At 46.1% G+C, this 15,183-nt stretch overlaps 1 protein-coding gene and 1 long non-coding RNA gene across 9 annotated transcripts in view; one reads left to right on the top strand and one right to left on the bottom strand.

The window, feature by feature from the left end:
- The window catches only part of Tmem131l (transmembrane 131 like), a 173,702-nt gene that overhangs the window by 118,608 nt on the left and 39,911 nt on the right, over nt 1-15,183 (top strand). For all 8 annotated transcript variants that reach the window (XM_013067229.3, XM_013067228.3, XM_013067227.3 and 5 more), the window contains one exon: nt 7,230-7,378. In XM_013067229.3, the coding sequence (XP_012922683.2) occupies nt 7,230-7,378 (149 nt within the window). The remainder of the gene's footprint in view (nt 1-7,229; nt 7,379-15,183) is intronic.
- LOC106008095 (uncharacterized) overlaps nt 7,378-15,183 on the bottom strand; it is a 34,902-nt gene continuing 27,096 nt past the window's right edge. The window contains exon 5 of the long non-coding RNA XR_001182609.3: nt 7,378-12,130. This is a non-coding gene — a long non-coding RNA (uncharacterized LOC106008095). The remainder of the gene's footprint in view (nt 12,131-15,183) is intronic.

Genomic DNA, 15,183 nt, shown 5'->3' with positions numbered 1-15,183 from the left:
GGTTCCTATATTGTTGGATCGGGGGTTTAATGGTAACAGGCAGGCTGGGGGGACCAAGGGGGAAATAGAGGAAGGGAGATTTCCCATTGAAAGTAGAGAGAGGTAGTAAGTGTGGCAGTGAGGTTGACAGTGGATGTCTCCAGCTGGGACTCTAGGCCGTAATGGAGTGTGGATGAGTGGCCAAGGCAGACTTCTCTGCAGTTGTCCAGATACCAAGAGGAGACCGTTCTTCCCAGGAGCTGTTCCATGACCAGTGCTGGGTTTAAATGGCATGGAAAGCAGAATGAGGCTCTCTCTGTTTCAGCAGGCAAGGGGTTGATAGGAGGAGGAGGGATCCTAATAGAGGTGAGGTTGAGTGAAGAACTCAAGGGTGGGGGCCTGAGGGTGAAATCAAGTAAGATTAAAGCAGACTAAAGGAAGCAGGTGAAATGGCAGGTAAGCAGGGGCAAGGCATTCACATGTCTTCTGGAATTAGGGTCAGCCTGAGAGAAGTGGGGAAGATTACTTGCAATTTTTATAAGGAGTCAGGTGAGTTATCAGCAAGTCACAGCTTTACCCAGAGTGATATACCCACTGGGGGGAGAGAGCTGTTGTGGGTAGGCTGTCTTCATAAGGCTGAGTGTTAGGAGGAGGCAAGAGAAGATGAGCGGGTCAGATCTCTTTTCAGGCTTATTGCAGACCTGGGAGATGGTCTCCAATGGGACTTGCCTCTAGGCTGATGTTTGCCCAAGCAGAAAAGTGTGGCCATATAAAAGCTCAAATGGACTATATCCTGTGGTTCTCAGGGGGTGGCTCGGAGCAGGGAAATCCAGTCTGTATGCAGCTGGAGTGTGAGCTTAGTGAGGTGGGCCTTGAGCAGGTCTTAGGCTCTCTCTACTTTTTTGGATGATTGAGGCCAGTAAGGGCTGTGGAGGTTTTATTTGACTAATGAAAGTTGGACCATTGTCTGATTGAATGGAAGCAGGAAGGCCAAACTGGGGGATAAAATCAGCTAGGTGGGAGCTGACAACAGCCAAGGCCTTTTCTGAGCCTATGGGAAAGGCCTCTACCCATCCACCGAAGGTATCAACCCAGACCAGGAGATATCTTAGCTTTTGTATTTGTGGTATGTGGGTGAAGTTAATTTGTCATCCCCGAGTTGGAGAAAAATGTCACTCTTGATGTGGAGGAAAAGGAGAGGGTCTCAAAACTCTGAGGTGTGGTTTCACGGCAGAGCATTGAGTGGTGATGGTTTTGAGGAGGGTCTTCTAGGAGGGAAAGTAAGTGAGAGGCTCAAGCAGTCAGATTAAGGGTCTGTATCTTACATGAGAATTGTCAGGTAAGGAGGAAAGAATGGTGTGGGCCTGTGAAATAGGAAGAAGGAACCTTTCTTGGCTTAGGAACCATCTATCTTTGGTACAGAGTCCTTGATATTGTTGGTATTCAGAAAAGGAATAGGCTGAGGTCATGTTGGAAAGGGCCAAATATTGACCCTTGAGAGTTGGGACCTGGGAGATCAAGCAGACATGGTCTGCAGGTGGGGCTCAGATATGTCAGTGGAGAATGATGCCCAGCTATGTGACGGGCAGGGAAGAGATTTGGGCCTTAAAGGGAGAGATATGGGTTATCTCTTGGAATCTAGATGTTGTAATATGATGTTTTGATGAGACAGCCTGTAGAAGTCATCTATATACTGCATGAGATGAGAAAAAGAATGGTAAAGGGAGAACAAATCATGGGCAAGGGCCTGGCTGGAGTAGTGGGGGCTGTCTTGGAACCCCTGCGACAAGATGGTCCCAGTCAGCCGTGAGGACTGATGGATGTCAGGGTCTGTCCAGGTGGAGGAAGAGAGAGGTTGTGAGGAGGGGTGCAGGGGGTAGTGAAAGAGGCACCTTAGTTCTAAGTAACGAGCGGTAGATGCGGTGATGGGTGGGTTTGACGCCACGGGGTAAATGGGAGGACAGTCTGATTGACAGCACAGAGATCCTGTGCCAGTCTGTAAGTGTGGATCTGAAGGGGAGTAGATAGGGATTAAGGGACCATGTTGCAATGAGAAATAATAGACTGTCATCCCCTTAAAGCCAGATCAGAGTTGGGATACTGTCATTGGGCAAGGTAGGAGTGGTTTGGTTTGAGAGGTGTATTAAGTGGATATTGGGATGAAGTCAGGGATGGGGAGGAGGTATCCCCGACTCTGGGGTTAAAGTAAGGGGAGCTGATGAGAGCCATGGAGGGAGGCAGGGAAGGGGAAACCAGGGCAGTTATAAGCACTGGTTGTGTTCTGGAGATGGTCAGAGTGGCTGACAACTTGGTTAAGAGATCTCACACTAAAAGGGAAATGGAACAGGTGGGTACGACTAAGAAGGAGTGTGGGAAAAGGTGTTGGTCCAATTGATACCAGATTGGGGGGATTTTAAAAGGTCTGGAGACTTTGCCATCAATGCCCACAACAGTAGTTGGGGCCCGAAAGACTGGTCCTTGAAAAGAAGGAAGGGTGGAATGAGTGGCCTCAGTATTAAGAAAGGGATGGACTTCCTCTACCCTAAGTTACCTGGAGGTCAGCATCCAAGATGGTCTGGGGACCTCTGTGGCCTCTGGACAGCATCAGTCTTTGGTGGCCAGGCCAAGAAAGTCTAGAGGGAGCTGCTTGGAGATCTCTGAAATTGTAGTCCAGAAGTGGCAAGGGTGGCTGCTGGTGTTGGACAATCAGACTTCCAGTGAGGGGCCCCTGCAAGAAGGACGCAGCTCGGAGGGAATCCTGGGCTGTGGGCATTCCCTAGCCCTATGACTATTCTGGCAGCATTTGAAGCGAAGCTTTGGAGGGGCACCTCAAGTTGGGCACCCTTGATCTCTTTGTGGTCAGCCTAGTGGTTGACTTTGGGGGGCTTCTTACACCAGAATCCAGCATCTGCAGCTCAGAAATGTGCTGCTTTTGAGCTCGTTTATCTGTTATTAACAATCTTAAAGGCCAGGCTGAGTGGTGCCTGCTGTGAAGTTTGAGGGCCAGTCTGCAGTTTTTGTAGTTGTTTTGAATGTCTGGAGATCCTGTTTGATAGTTTTAGTTTGAATCCTCCCAGGGATCAGTCCTAGGGCCCTCTGGAAGGTTGGGCTGAAGGTGCCTGCATCCGTCCCCGTAGGACTGGGTCAGGAAATATATTCACTCTAGTTAATCTGGGGGGAGAGGGAAGTACGGATGACAGTTAAATCGGTCTAGGTGAGGCTATATGACTCGGTCAGGTGTCTGGGGCATGGCTGGATGTCCCTGTTGGACCTGGGGACTCTCTGGGGTGGGACTCTGTCTGTTGGAAGAGAGGGACCCTCTGGAGAGGGGTCCTTTTCCAGGATGTACAGCCCAGTTGGCCAAGCACTGGGGCTCTGAGAGCACACAGAAGTCCCAGGACATGCAGGGGTTTTAGAGCTGTGCTGGAGTCCAGGGACACATGGGATTGCTAGGGCAGCACTGAGATCCTGGGATGTGTGTGGTCTTGGGTTATGCTGGCCACTGGGGCTGTGCAAGGGTCCTGGGGGGGTGTGGTACCCTAGCGGCTGTGCAGTGGGATGAGCATGGTGGAGGTCGCAGTGGCACAGGGGGCGGGTCTGAGTCACCTGGTTTCCCCTGAGCCTGGCTCAGAGAGGTGGTGAGCAGGCTCTGTTCGGCTATCATGGTCCTTTGCAGCCCTGAGGGAGGGAAAGAGGACAGGAGAGCAGCACGGAGCAGGGCTGGGCTGGGGTCTGGAGGCGAGGACCTGGTGGGAGATTGGGCCCACACTGTGGTCTGGACCGGGTGTGAGGTGGGGTGGTGGAGACCTGTGAGGGTGTGGTTCTGGTCACGGAACCCTCACGGGGCTTCCAGGGTACACGTGGGGTTCTCCGGCCCGCGCAGCCGCTCAGGTGCTCTGCAAGGCAGGAGTTGGGAGTGTGAGGCCAGTGTTTGGGCCCCCAAGGAAGGACCCCCATGTCGAGCGCCTGGGGTGGCAGCGCCACCTGTGGGATGGGCCCCCATATTAGGAAGGGGGGAAGAGGAAAAGCAGCTCTAGCAGGGACTGTGAGTGGTGCAGCCTGGACAGCCAGTTCCCGTGGCCTGGGCTTGAGTTTAGAGGTGGCCCTGGGTGCTCAGGCTGGGTGTGGACTAGTGTGTTTACAGAGCCAGACAGCCACAGGCAGCCGCGGGAGGGGTGGGGCGATGCACTGTGCAGGCCTGTGTTCATCTTGCTCCGGCTGGACTCCTCACAGACAGCAGGCTGTGCCTGTGGGTGCTGCAGGAGCCTTCTGGTGCGGGCTGTGGTCACTGTGAACATGCAAGCTAGCTGGCCAGGACCTTGGCCTCTGTGGCAGCACTGTGCAAGGTGCCCTGGTGTCACCACCTGTTATACCATGTTGCCAGGCTGTGAGGGCGCCGAGCAGGCTCGGGGCCAAGCCAGGTGTGCCAATTGTGAGTGCCCAGGACCAGTGCTGTGTGGCCTGGGATCCTGATGCAACCTGGGCCGATGCATGGGCTGGACAGTTGGTGCTCAGAGCCTATGGCTGGGCCCTGGGGCGCACCGAACGGTCCACTATCTAGGGTGGGGTCTGAGGATCCAGGGTCACAGGATAGCTTCCCTAAAACAAAGGGCTCTGAATAGCGCTTGAAAGCCCTCCAGGGAGGGTCGGTCACCCTTTCCCAGGTTTCGGCACCAGATGTATTTAAGAGAGACTGTTCTGGGCAGGTATTGTGTGAGAAAGCTTGTTTAACACTCTGGCGCCCAGTGCGGCTGAGCCTGAAGCGGAGTCAGCCGGGAGCAGGCAGGGAACAAAGAATTTAAAGGGAAGAGGCGGGGTTATTGCCTTGAGGAATTTGGGGGTGGATAAAGTGAGGTCACTTCTCAGCTGGTGTCTTGTGTTTGCTCTTCTTTGAGGTTTCCTGTTCTTTTGCTGCCAAGGCTTGATGGCGCCTGGGCCATGCTTGGCCCTGTGCTCCTGCCCACATGGTTGCCATGGAGACAGTGTGCGCTATAGCTGCTGGGCATGACAGCAGCCTTATTTCTATTGCTTCTCCCATCTCCCTTTCTTTGGATGCTTATTTCCTTTACTTATTTATAGGGCTGCGTATTCCCCCTTGTGGATGTTTTACAGCCAGTTTGTATAGAAGAAATTAAGTTTCTCAGTGGAAGAATGACTTAATTTTGGCAGTTTGTGAAAGGGGGAATAATAATGATTCTGCAGGGCTGTGGTTGGGTTCTTAGTTCAGAAATGTAAAGGTTAAAAGGAATCCAAAAGACTTATCCCCACTAATTTAAATAGGGTAAATCTACACCTGCAGGGCATATGGTTGACTGTCTAGGAATTCAGAAATTCCTTGAGGAATTTCTTGATTGCCTTTGGTTCAGATTCTTTAGGAACTCTGGCATTAGAGTTGCTCCTAGTTATTGACTGTGATCAGATGTGCCTCTGGATATGCTTTGGGCCATTACCTTTGTGAGTCTGTCCTGTCATAGCCAAAGGCAGGAAAACATTCCATGATGGAGCCACAAAGTTCATTTTCTGTATTCATCTCATTGCAACATTTGGAGGCGATAAGCTTAGATTAATTTTGATTGAGCCTTATTTTCTGAAATTTAGGACCTCATATGTTGCGGTTGTACTTAAACCATAAAAAACTACATGTGGAAAAGTGCATGCCGTCTGCTGGCCCAGTGTGTTTATAGACATATATTTATATTACTTTGAGTTAATGGGATAAAAATATGCTTGCAAGTGTTATTTGGAAAATTATGGATCTCGCTTGGAGTGCTTTTCATCTGTGGTGTCAGAATCAGAGGGTGTTAACTGCTCCTTTCTTTCTGCTGGATGAGAGACTTGCCCCTCCCCAGGTCCTCTGCTTGTCTCTGCTGAAGCTCACTTCCAGAAGCATTTGCTGCAGTTGCAGTGCTCGCTGCCTCAGATTTCTATGGTGCCATTAAGGATCCTCAGTTAAAGAAAAACAGAGATGGTATTGAAATACTTTTGTTTTAAATGAGAAAACTGAGGCCAGTTATTGTGGGTTTAAAGTTGGTTTGCCTATATAGTAAATTAGCAAGCTTACTATGAAACTGCTTAAAAGAAAAACATGGAAAAACTGGGCTGGTGGTGTAGATGAGCTGTGGGTTGCTTGCCTAGCCTGGGCAGGGGCCTGGATTCCAGGTCCCCCCCCATGGAAAAAAACCATGTTCCAGATAAGGTTCCTTCCCGAAGTGCTCCCTGCTGCCTTGACTCAGACTGTTCCTCCCTGGCTGCAGCCTCTGTGCCCTGGCCTGGGGAGAGTTGCTGTAGAGGAAGGGCCTTCCCCGGGTGGGCTTGCTACGTTTTCCATTGTGTGTCTGTGCTGGTGTCATTCTGCAGCTGTCAGGTAGGGTGGGCAGGGAAGGTCCTACCCTGTTCCTCTTGTAGATAAAGCAACTGAAATTCTTTAATCAAAACTAATTACTGGTGCAGTCATGACCAGAACTGAAGTCTTTTTCTTTCTCTCTTTTTGCACTAACTTAAAAAATTTTTTTTGATAAAATATAAGCAGAAAATTTACCATTTTAGTTGTTTTTAATTGTAAAATTCAGTGGCATCAGGTATATTCACACTGTTGCACAACTGTCACTGCTGTCCATTTTCAGAACATTTTGATCTTCTCAGTGACTGTGCTGATACAAACCCATCGCTCACTTCCCCCAGCCCTTGGAAACCCCTATTCTACTTTCTGTTTCATTAAGTTGACTGCACTAGGTCCCTCATACAAGTAGAATCACAAAACATTAGTCCTTTTGTTCTAGTTTATTTCACTTAGCATGTCTTCAGGGTTCATCCATGTGGTAGCATGTATCAGGAAACATGAACATGCAATTCAGAGGGGTTAAGTATATTTACATTCCTATGAATGAGTCAGTCTGAATGGTTTTCCACGGTATGCGTGTGCTACATTGTTTATCCCATTTGTCCATCCCTGGACATTTGGGGTGCTTTCACCTTTGGGCTATCATGAAAAATGATATCACAGTGAATATTAGTGTCCTTGCCCCAACCATTTTGCCTGATCTCTTTTAAAGATTATAGGACTTTTATTTTAAGTGTGTTTTTCCCTGTGAACAAAATAAATACTGGAGCATTGTAGATGTCAAAAGCAATTCTTAAGCCTAAATCTCATTAAATCAAATGAGATTGTTTGATATACAAAAGAGGTTTAATTATGGGTAATATGAATGGAAAAAATCAGCTAGAAATTGAATTGTTCTTATTTATTCAAGGAAATAACCAGCAAGTGCCTGTCAAGAGTGAAGTAGACAGTTGTGAAACTTTGAAAAAGGTTGACACAAAGTCTTCTTCAGAAAAGAAGATTCACAGATCATCTAAAGAAGACATATGTTCTGAGAAACAGGACATACCTTCAGTGGAGGTCTGTATTTTTTTTCCTTGTGTATTAAAAAGAACACAACCTATGCTTACGACTCAGAATACAAATTCCTCTGTAATAAGTCCATTTCTCACTTTTAAATGCATTCAAATCCATATTAGTAAGTTTGATGTGTTTTTCAGAAAGTTTTACTTATCTTTTAAGCACTAAGTTTTAATAAAACCAGAGCTTTTACACCCTAGCTAAGAACCAGACCATGACCTCTTCTGTCTAGTTGTTACCAGTGTCCATTTTCTAAGGTGTACTCCTGCTGAATTGCTTTTTGTCTGTCTTTGTCCCCATGTCTGTCATCATCTTCTCTTTAAAAGAGTAGAAAAATAACAGCGTACAATAGAGAAAAAACTGTCCTGCAATGAGGGAAGAACTCAGTTTGTAGATAGAAAGGGCCCCCTTGTATATCTTAAGAGAAGCTGAGGGCCGGGGATTTAGTGCAGTGGTTCTGCCGCGTGCCTTGCAAGCCAAGGTCCTGAAGTTGATACATTGTAAAGAACATAGGTACATCCTACTTAAATTTATTGAACTTGAAGCACAGAGGTGGGCAAAGGCAGGGAAATCAAGAAACACAATTTAAGCTTGCCTCAGAGATCTCCATAGGAACATACACTGTCAGAACACAGTGGAGCAGTGTCTTTGAGAGAATGAAAATGTGGAGAGTGTTGTGTCCAGCAAGTTTGCACTCACGTGCAGAGGCAGCAGGCAGATGTACCGAAACACAGATGAACGCATGAGCCTTTCTTGAAAAATCAGGTTAATGAAATTGAGCCCCCAACCAAGGTAGAAGTAAAAACAGTCATGATTGAAGAAGCTGGGATAGAGGTCTGTTGGTGAGGTTTCTGTCCATTTTATATACAGAACTAAGACTAAACAATTGGCAACTATAACCTAAGAAAAAACTGCAAAAATAAAGTAAAAATAGTAATATTTGTAAAACATAGGAAGTGCAGTTGAGAGGTAAGCAAAAACAAGTTTTTAATTTTATTCTACTTGATAGAGCTAATATACAAATTAAAATTTATAATTTAAAGGGGTGATAACTTTAAATATTTTTCAGTCTTTTTTATAACTTTAGAATCCTTAAGGAATCAATATATCATGTGTAGAAGAAACAGTTTTTTGAAAATGGGCAGTTCCTTCAACTTATTTTCTTTTCTTATATTTCATTCATGTAAAACTGCATCCTAAATTTTCATTTAAAAAATAATAAATGATCCCAGTGTTATAAATTATTCCCATGACCTGACCTTCCATTCTTGCATCTGTGTAGGTTCATGGAGAAAAACTCAGAAATAAGGTTGCAAAATAATCAGTGGATGACCCTGGTTAGTTCTGAATGGGAAGATTTTTTTTTTCTTTTTTAAAATGAAGTTTATTGGTACATTTTGGATATACATAATGATCACATTCGTCATAGAGGATTTGTGCCTGTACAGGGTGTACCTTAAGTCCTCTTTTTAGCCCCATTCCCCTACCCTCCCTTCAACCTTTCTTTCCCCTCTTTTCCAATGATTGTATACCTAAAATATACCAATAAAATAACATTTAAAAAAATTCAAAAAGTAAAAAAGAGCTCATGGAAACTAAATATGCTAGAAGAAATGAAAAAAATGAGAAGGGCTGAAAATTGAGTGGGAAGATTTTTGATGATTTATTTTTCCCCTTTTTATATTCCTCTATTTTGTTTATACTTTATAATAAACGCGAGTTTTTCATTTAAATAAAATGGAAGTACCACAAAATAAGTATGTCACAGACATTCCAGAGTAGGAAACTATAGTCTGTTGTGAGGAAGACAAGCTTATCTCAGTGTGATCAGGCACCGAGATTAGTACGCAGTAGAGGTCATTTCAGAGACTCGGAAGTCATCCTAGGCCCCAGTGGCCGCTGGAAGCCCCTGGAGAAGGTGGAAACCTCTGTGAGGAGCACAGAGAAAGACAGAGCAGGGGCCAGGGATTTAGCTCAGAGGCGCCGCACCTGCCTCGCAAGTGCAAGGTCCTGAGTTCCCGGTACCAAAAAAGAAGAAAGAAAGGCAGGCACAGCAAGGAAGGTGGCAGGGACACGCCAGGTCCACAGGCAGAGACTGTGCAGCCACAGCGGCCTACTGCTCGGAAGGGGAAGGAAGGGTTCCGAGTGCTTCTAGGTGGTGAAGGCCCTTGCATGCTGATGAAAAATGCAGACTTCATTTTCTCATCTCAGTAGGAAATGGAAATGGTGACTTAGGTGAGCTTAAGCAGCAGGAAGAAGGTTGTATGTGCAGAGAAGTGGAGCGTGGTGGCCTGCTATGGGATTTCAGATGAAAATTTTTTAAAGTACCTATTCCAAAATGGAAGTCAATTTGGAGGACTGAGCCTGTTGCTAAATTCATGCTACAAGTTGAGGGCTTTTGAAGGTTTCTGGATTGGGGTAGAGGGAGGGCGGTTATCCAGTTGTAAACAACGTATAGGCCATGATCTTCCTGAAAGGCATTAATGATATATTTTTTGGTTCAGTTTCACAAAGACTGGCAGATTGCCTCTTACATAGAACCAGTATAGTTGTTCAGGGCATCCTTTAATGAATGTGAGGGAAAACCCTACAGTTTTGGAAAATCAGCCTTGAGTGATTTGGAGCCGGGATGGAGAGGGAAGCAGTGAATGCCAGCTCTCCTCTGGCAAGGGTGCTGTTATTCTGCCAGGAAGTACAGTGTTATTAAGGCCTGTATTTGGGCAGAAGAGGGGGTAAAGAAAAGGAAGACAGAAGAGACGCATTTTAGGAGAAAACCCATCAGGACTTCTTAGTAGAGGTGTCATCTGTTTTTATGTAGCCACTTGCAAAAGATAACGTGAGGGTTCAAAACCTGGATAAGTAGAAGACGAGGAATTCTGATTTATGTGACAAACACATTTGTATATCTTTCAAAGCAGTGTTGAAAAGTGGGGATCATTTAGAGCTGAGGATATAAGCAATTACCCTGAGAGGCCCTTAGAATGGCAGTGTTGATGAAGAACTGACAAGTCACTAAGTACCAAAAAGGTGACCGCTATGACAGTGACCCCTACAAATGCTGAGGTTGGACATGGAGGCGAGGCGGAGTAGACAGTGAGGGACAAGTCAGGCCGCCGGAGCTTGGGATGCGGGTGAGCTTGCGGAGCTGGCCCCCCTGGGCTCTGAGGCAGGAGCAGTGCGAAGACAGCAGGCTGAGTTGGAACCTCAGGCTGCGTGCAAGCTGTGGATGGGTTGAGGGTGCAGAGATAAAGAGGTACAGGGACCCGCTCTTATAAACAAAAGCACATTAGAGACAAGAGGGAATAAAGGAAGTTGGAAGTTGTTTCTTTAGGTGTGTGTTGTGTGTGTTTGGGGGTGGTGGTGCCCTGTCAATGAGCTACACCCTTTTGGCCCTTGAAGGTAGGAGTTAGCCTCACGTGCTTTTGATGTGAGCTTTGAAGATTTGCCTTTGCCCTGCAGTGAAAAAGAAGGCAATGGCCCCAGGGACCTGGCCCTCTGATGGTGCCCTGAGAGCAGGCTGATGCCAGTACTCCTGCTGTATTGGGTGCCATTCCCCTGCCCCAGCTCTGCTCCCGGCCCCAGTCCTCCCCAGGCCCCGGGCGAGACGCAGCCCTCTACACTGGTTCCCTCCTTCCCTGGCATCTTTGCCATTAGCTCCTTGAGGGAACAGGCCTTGCCATTTACATCTGTCCCGGAGCCGGGCTGCTCTTGGACTTGGTCCCTGTGGGCGGATGAGGTCTCCCTCTGCTGCCTGAGCCTGCCATTCGACACTTGCCCCTACTGGTTTACGTGACAAGCACACTTTGAACATCTTTAAAGCGGTGTTGCGAAGGGCGCAGCCTAAGGGGTCTGAGGGACTTAGGCTGGGCCGTGGGGCTCAAGGCCATCTCCAGCCAAGTCAAGCATGGTGGCTTTTCTGCCCCATGTGGAGGCTGTCCTTGGTCCTTTCCTCGCTGCTTTTATGACTCCGTGTTTTGTAGAACTGTTTCTTAAGTTTCCGTGCATGGACTTTCCATTTCATTGTTCATTGGCAGAAAGCCATCCTCAATAAACACATTCCTCAGGGCAGTGCTCAGTGTTTGTTTTTCTTGCACATTCTTAGGGCCTCTAACTGAAGCCTAGAAAATTGTGTAAATCTGACTATAGTACACGGAGAACATTCCTGTAAATTTATTGGCAAGGAAGGCTGCAGCCCAGGTTTGGAAGCCATAAATTGAGTTTTAACCCTACCTCTGGCTTTTTATTTTCTTTCAAGCAGATTTTTTACCCTTGGAAAAGTAATTCACGATTATTTTAGAAGGATAAAAAGAAGAGGAAAAAGATTAATCCAAAATAAAACACTTTTTACATTTTCTGTATTCTATTTCTTTTCTATGCAAAATTAAAAAAAATTTATTATCTTAAGAATTAAGAGAATAACTTATCACTGTGTATCCATATAATGTTATAATTCTGATTTTCTTATGTGGTTGAAAAAACAGAACTTTATTTTTAGTGGTTACACAGCATTTCATCATTTAACTGTACCATAATTCAAACATTCTCCTAAAGTGGACATTAAAATTGTTTCCAATTTTTTACTTCTATAACTTTTTGATGAACAGTTTCACTCATAACTCTTACCTGTATTCCTGACATCTCCTTGTTTGTGGATGTCAGGAAATAGATGAAAGGAGCCAGGGATTTAGCTCAATGGCGCCGTGCCTGCCTCACAAGCACAAGGTCCTGAGTTCGATCTCTGGTACTGGAAAACTTAAAGGAAAAAAGAAAGAGATGAAAGGATAGCGAATATTTAAGGCTCCTCAGGCATGCTGCCATATTGTTTTGCCGAATATCGGTACCCATTTATGTTCACATGCATGTTCTGCGAAGACACTGGCCTAATTCTCCTCTCAGCAACATCAGTTGTTTGCAAAAGTGTGTGTGTGTGTGTGTGTGTGTGTAAGTAATTGAACCCAGGACGTCGTTAATACTAAGCATGTGCTGTACCACTGAGCTACACCGAGGCTCCTCTTAACAAAACCTTACTCAGTGGTAAGTACGCACTGTGGGGTCTGTTTTGGTTTTGCTGCTGGGCATTGAAGCCAGAGCCTTGAGCATGCGAGGCACACGCTCTGCTGCTGAGCCATACCTGCAGCCTTGAGCAGTTGTGCTTTGGTTGTCATTTCCGTTGGCATCCCACTAGAGGAAGGTGAACATTTTCTTTCTTTGTTTTGGGTAAAATTATAAAATATTAAATCATCCATCCAAAAATTCAACTACTGAGAAGAAAATCTATAAATTAAGAAGCAACATGTACAAACTCCCCATGGTGAATATAATCATTATGTACTGCAAACATGTACTACTAAAATTTAAATAAATATGAATTAAGTAAGTGTCCAACTAGAGGCAGTCACTGCTACACCATCCTGCTTCCCCAGCCCACTGCCTGGTGTTTGCAAATGTAGATATGCATTATAGACATGTTTGTGTTTTCTAAAACCAGAATGGAAAGATGAGATACAAGCTAGTTCATAATTTGCCTTTTTAAAACAGTATTATTTTATTATGAAATATTCTGGATGAATTCATTATGGTATTTTGCCTTTTCTGTTTCTTTTGTGAATTTGTATTTCATGTCCTTTGCCCATTTTTCTATTAAATATTAGTGGAGGTGTTTTTAAATTTTCTTTAAGAACACTTTATATGGCAAGGCATTAACTTTGTCCATTAAATATTTCGTGTCAATTTTTTGGTTTGCTTTTTCCCTTTTATTTTTGTTCATTTTTACTTATTGTGACTTTTTTTTTTTTTTTTTTTTGGTACCAGGGATTGAACTCGGGACCTTACGCTTGTGAGGCAGGGTCCGGAAACACTGAGCTAAATCCCCGGCTCTGTTGTGGCTTTTAAGAATGCCTTTGTCCCATCGATCTGTGGTTGCTTCTCTTGGATTTCTGCCTTTGCTTTTATTAAAGCAGAAAGTCTCTTTCTCTGCCCTGACATCCATTCCGTGGGCACTTCTGTCGGGGAGCTCAGAGCAGTAGCTCGTATGGTTCAGTAGTGGTGATGACGGGGCGGCCCCATGGAAACTGCCCACTGGGCCAGGCCATTTGCTCCTCTAAGGTAGTAAGCAGCGAGTGAGCTGTTCCTCCCCATGGCTCCTCTGTTTACTGCTCAGCCTTGGCTTACCAGGGCTGGGTGGGGGGTGTGTGTGAGGCCTCTCCCAGAAGCAGAATTTGCTTTCCCTCCCTCCTCTCCTGCTTCTGGACAGGTCTGTGCTTTGGTTCTTCAGTTTGCTCCCCGACCCCTTCTACCTGCTGCCTCTATGTGGGGCCTGTCCTTCACGATTCCGCCAGCCCCCTCTTCCCTGCCTTTTGCTCTGGGTAGTGCTAACCTCCCAAAGGAAGAAGTCGTTAGCTGATTTTTCCTTCGTCCTTGTGTCTTCATTTTGCTTTGTTGTCCCTGCCCTCTTGCCATCCCTGTTGTGTGGCTCTCAGACTTTGAGTCTTGGACAGTGCACTCATGGCTCTGAGGCCAGCTTGTCCAGCACTCTCCTTCCTTTTCTAATCATTGGAGAACTCCATGATGCTTCTGACCTCCACGTTCTGCCTCTTAGTTTCCTAAATATGTTTCCCTTCTTGGTTGCGCAGGGTGACACGGGAGGAAGTCAAGTGTCCGTGATTGCTGATCAGCTCATATTTTTCTGACCCCACTTAGAGACTGATCCTTTATTTGTATCTGACCCTGGAGGGCCAGAGAGGCTCAGGAACTTGTGCTGAGAAGCCTTTGGTGGCCTTTGAGTGGACTAGGTGGGGTGGAGAAAGGGCGCCCCCCCCACAGTACACAGGAACAAAAGTCCATAAAGGAGCAATCCATGAATAAATATAGTACTGTGTATCAGATGTGTCTGTTTAGTGTCAAACTTAAGCACTTAGCACATGGTCCTATGCTATAGGATAGGGTTTTGTGGATTTGACTTATTAGTGTATGTTTGTCAGCACTGGGGACTGAACCTCCATACTGCCCTACATCCCAATCTTTTTTGGCACCGGGGATCGAACTCTGGTCCTTGCGCTTGCAAGGCCAGCAACAGAACCACTGAGCTAAATCCCCAGCCCTTCCCAATCCTTTTTTTTTTAAACAAGGTCTTGCTGAATTGCCCAGGCTAGACTCAAACTCGCAGTCCTCCTGCCTCAGCCTCCCAGAATACTGGGATTACAGGCATCCACTACTGTGCCAGCAATTTGTCGACTTTTTAAGTACCGTTAGAATCAGAAAAAAGTCACTACATACTTCTTAGGGGGGAAATTAGAGGTATAAAAGTGAAAGCACAAGTCCCTTAGTCTCCTCACATGTACTTTAAAATTTAAATATATCTCCAGGGTTCTGATATCCCAGACATAGGACATGTAGCGATGTAGGTATGAAAACATTTCTTTTTCTCCATGTCCTGTGCGTTAAGTGCATACTCGAACTTCATTTGTCCCTCCCCAGATGTCTGGACCAACCCTCTGAAAAAGAAGTTTTTGCTTTCCCTGAAATACCCATTGTCAGGGTCAGTAGGAAAGGACTCGGGGACTAGGGGATCTGCCCTTGTCCCCGTGAGGCCCCTGTCCCCGTAAAGCCTCCAGACAACAAGGCAGTTTCTTCCCGAAAGGACCTGGTACACTTTGCTAAGCTCTGGAGTCTCCTCGTGTGAGCTCCCACCCTCCCACCTGCTGCTGGCTCCCCTTGAAGTGATAGCAAGTGGAAGAGAGCAAGTAGGTGAGAGGAGACGCTGAAGGCCTGGCCTGCTTTTGCATTGAGAGGCGGGGAAAGCTCTC

The sequence above is a fragment of the Heterocephalus glaber genome, unplaced genomic scaffold, assembly GCF_053883595.1.
Source record: "Heterocephalus glaber isolate CG9 unplaced genomic scaffold, H.glaber_assembly_v1.0 deba00000613, whole genome shotgun sequence".
NCBI lineage: Eukaryota > Metazoa > Chordata > Mammalia > Rodentia > Bathyergidae > Heterocephalus > Heterocephalus glaber.
The sequence above is the reverse complement of the archived record's forward strand: the minus strand, read 5'-3'. Positions and strand labels throughout refer to the sequence as shown.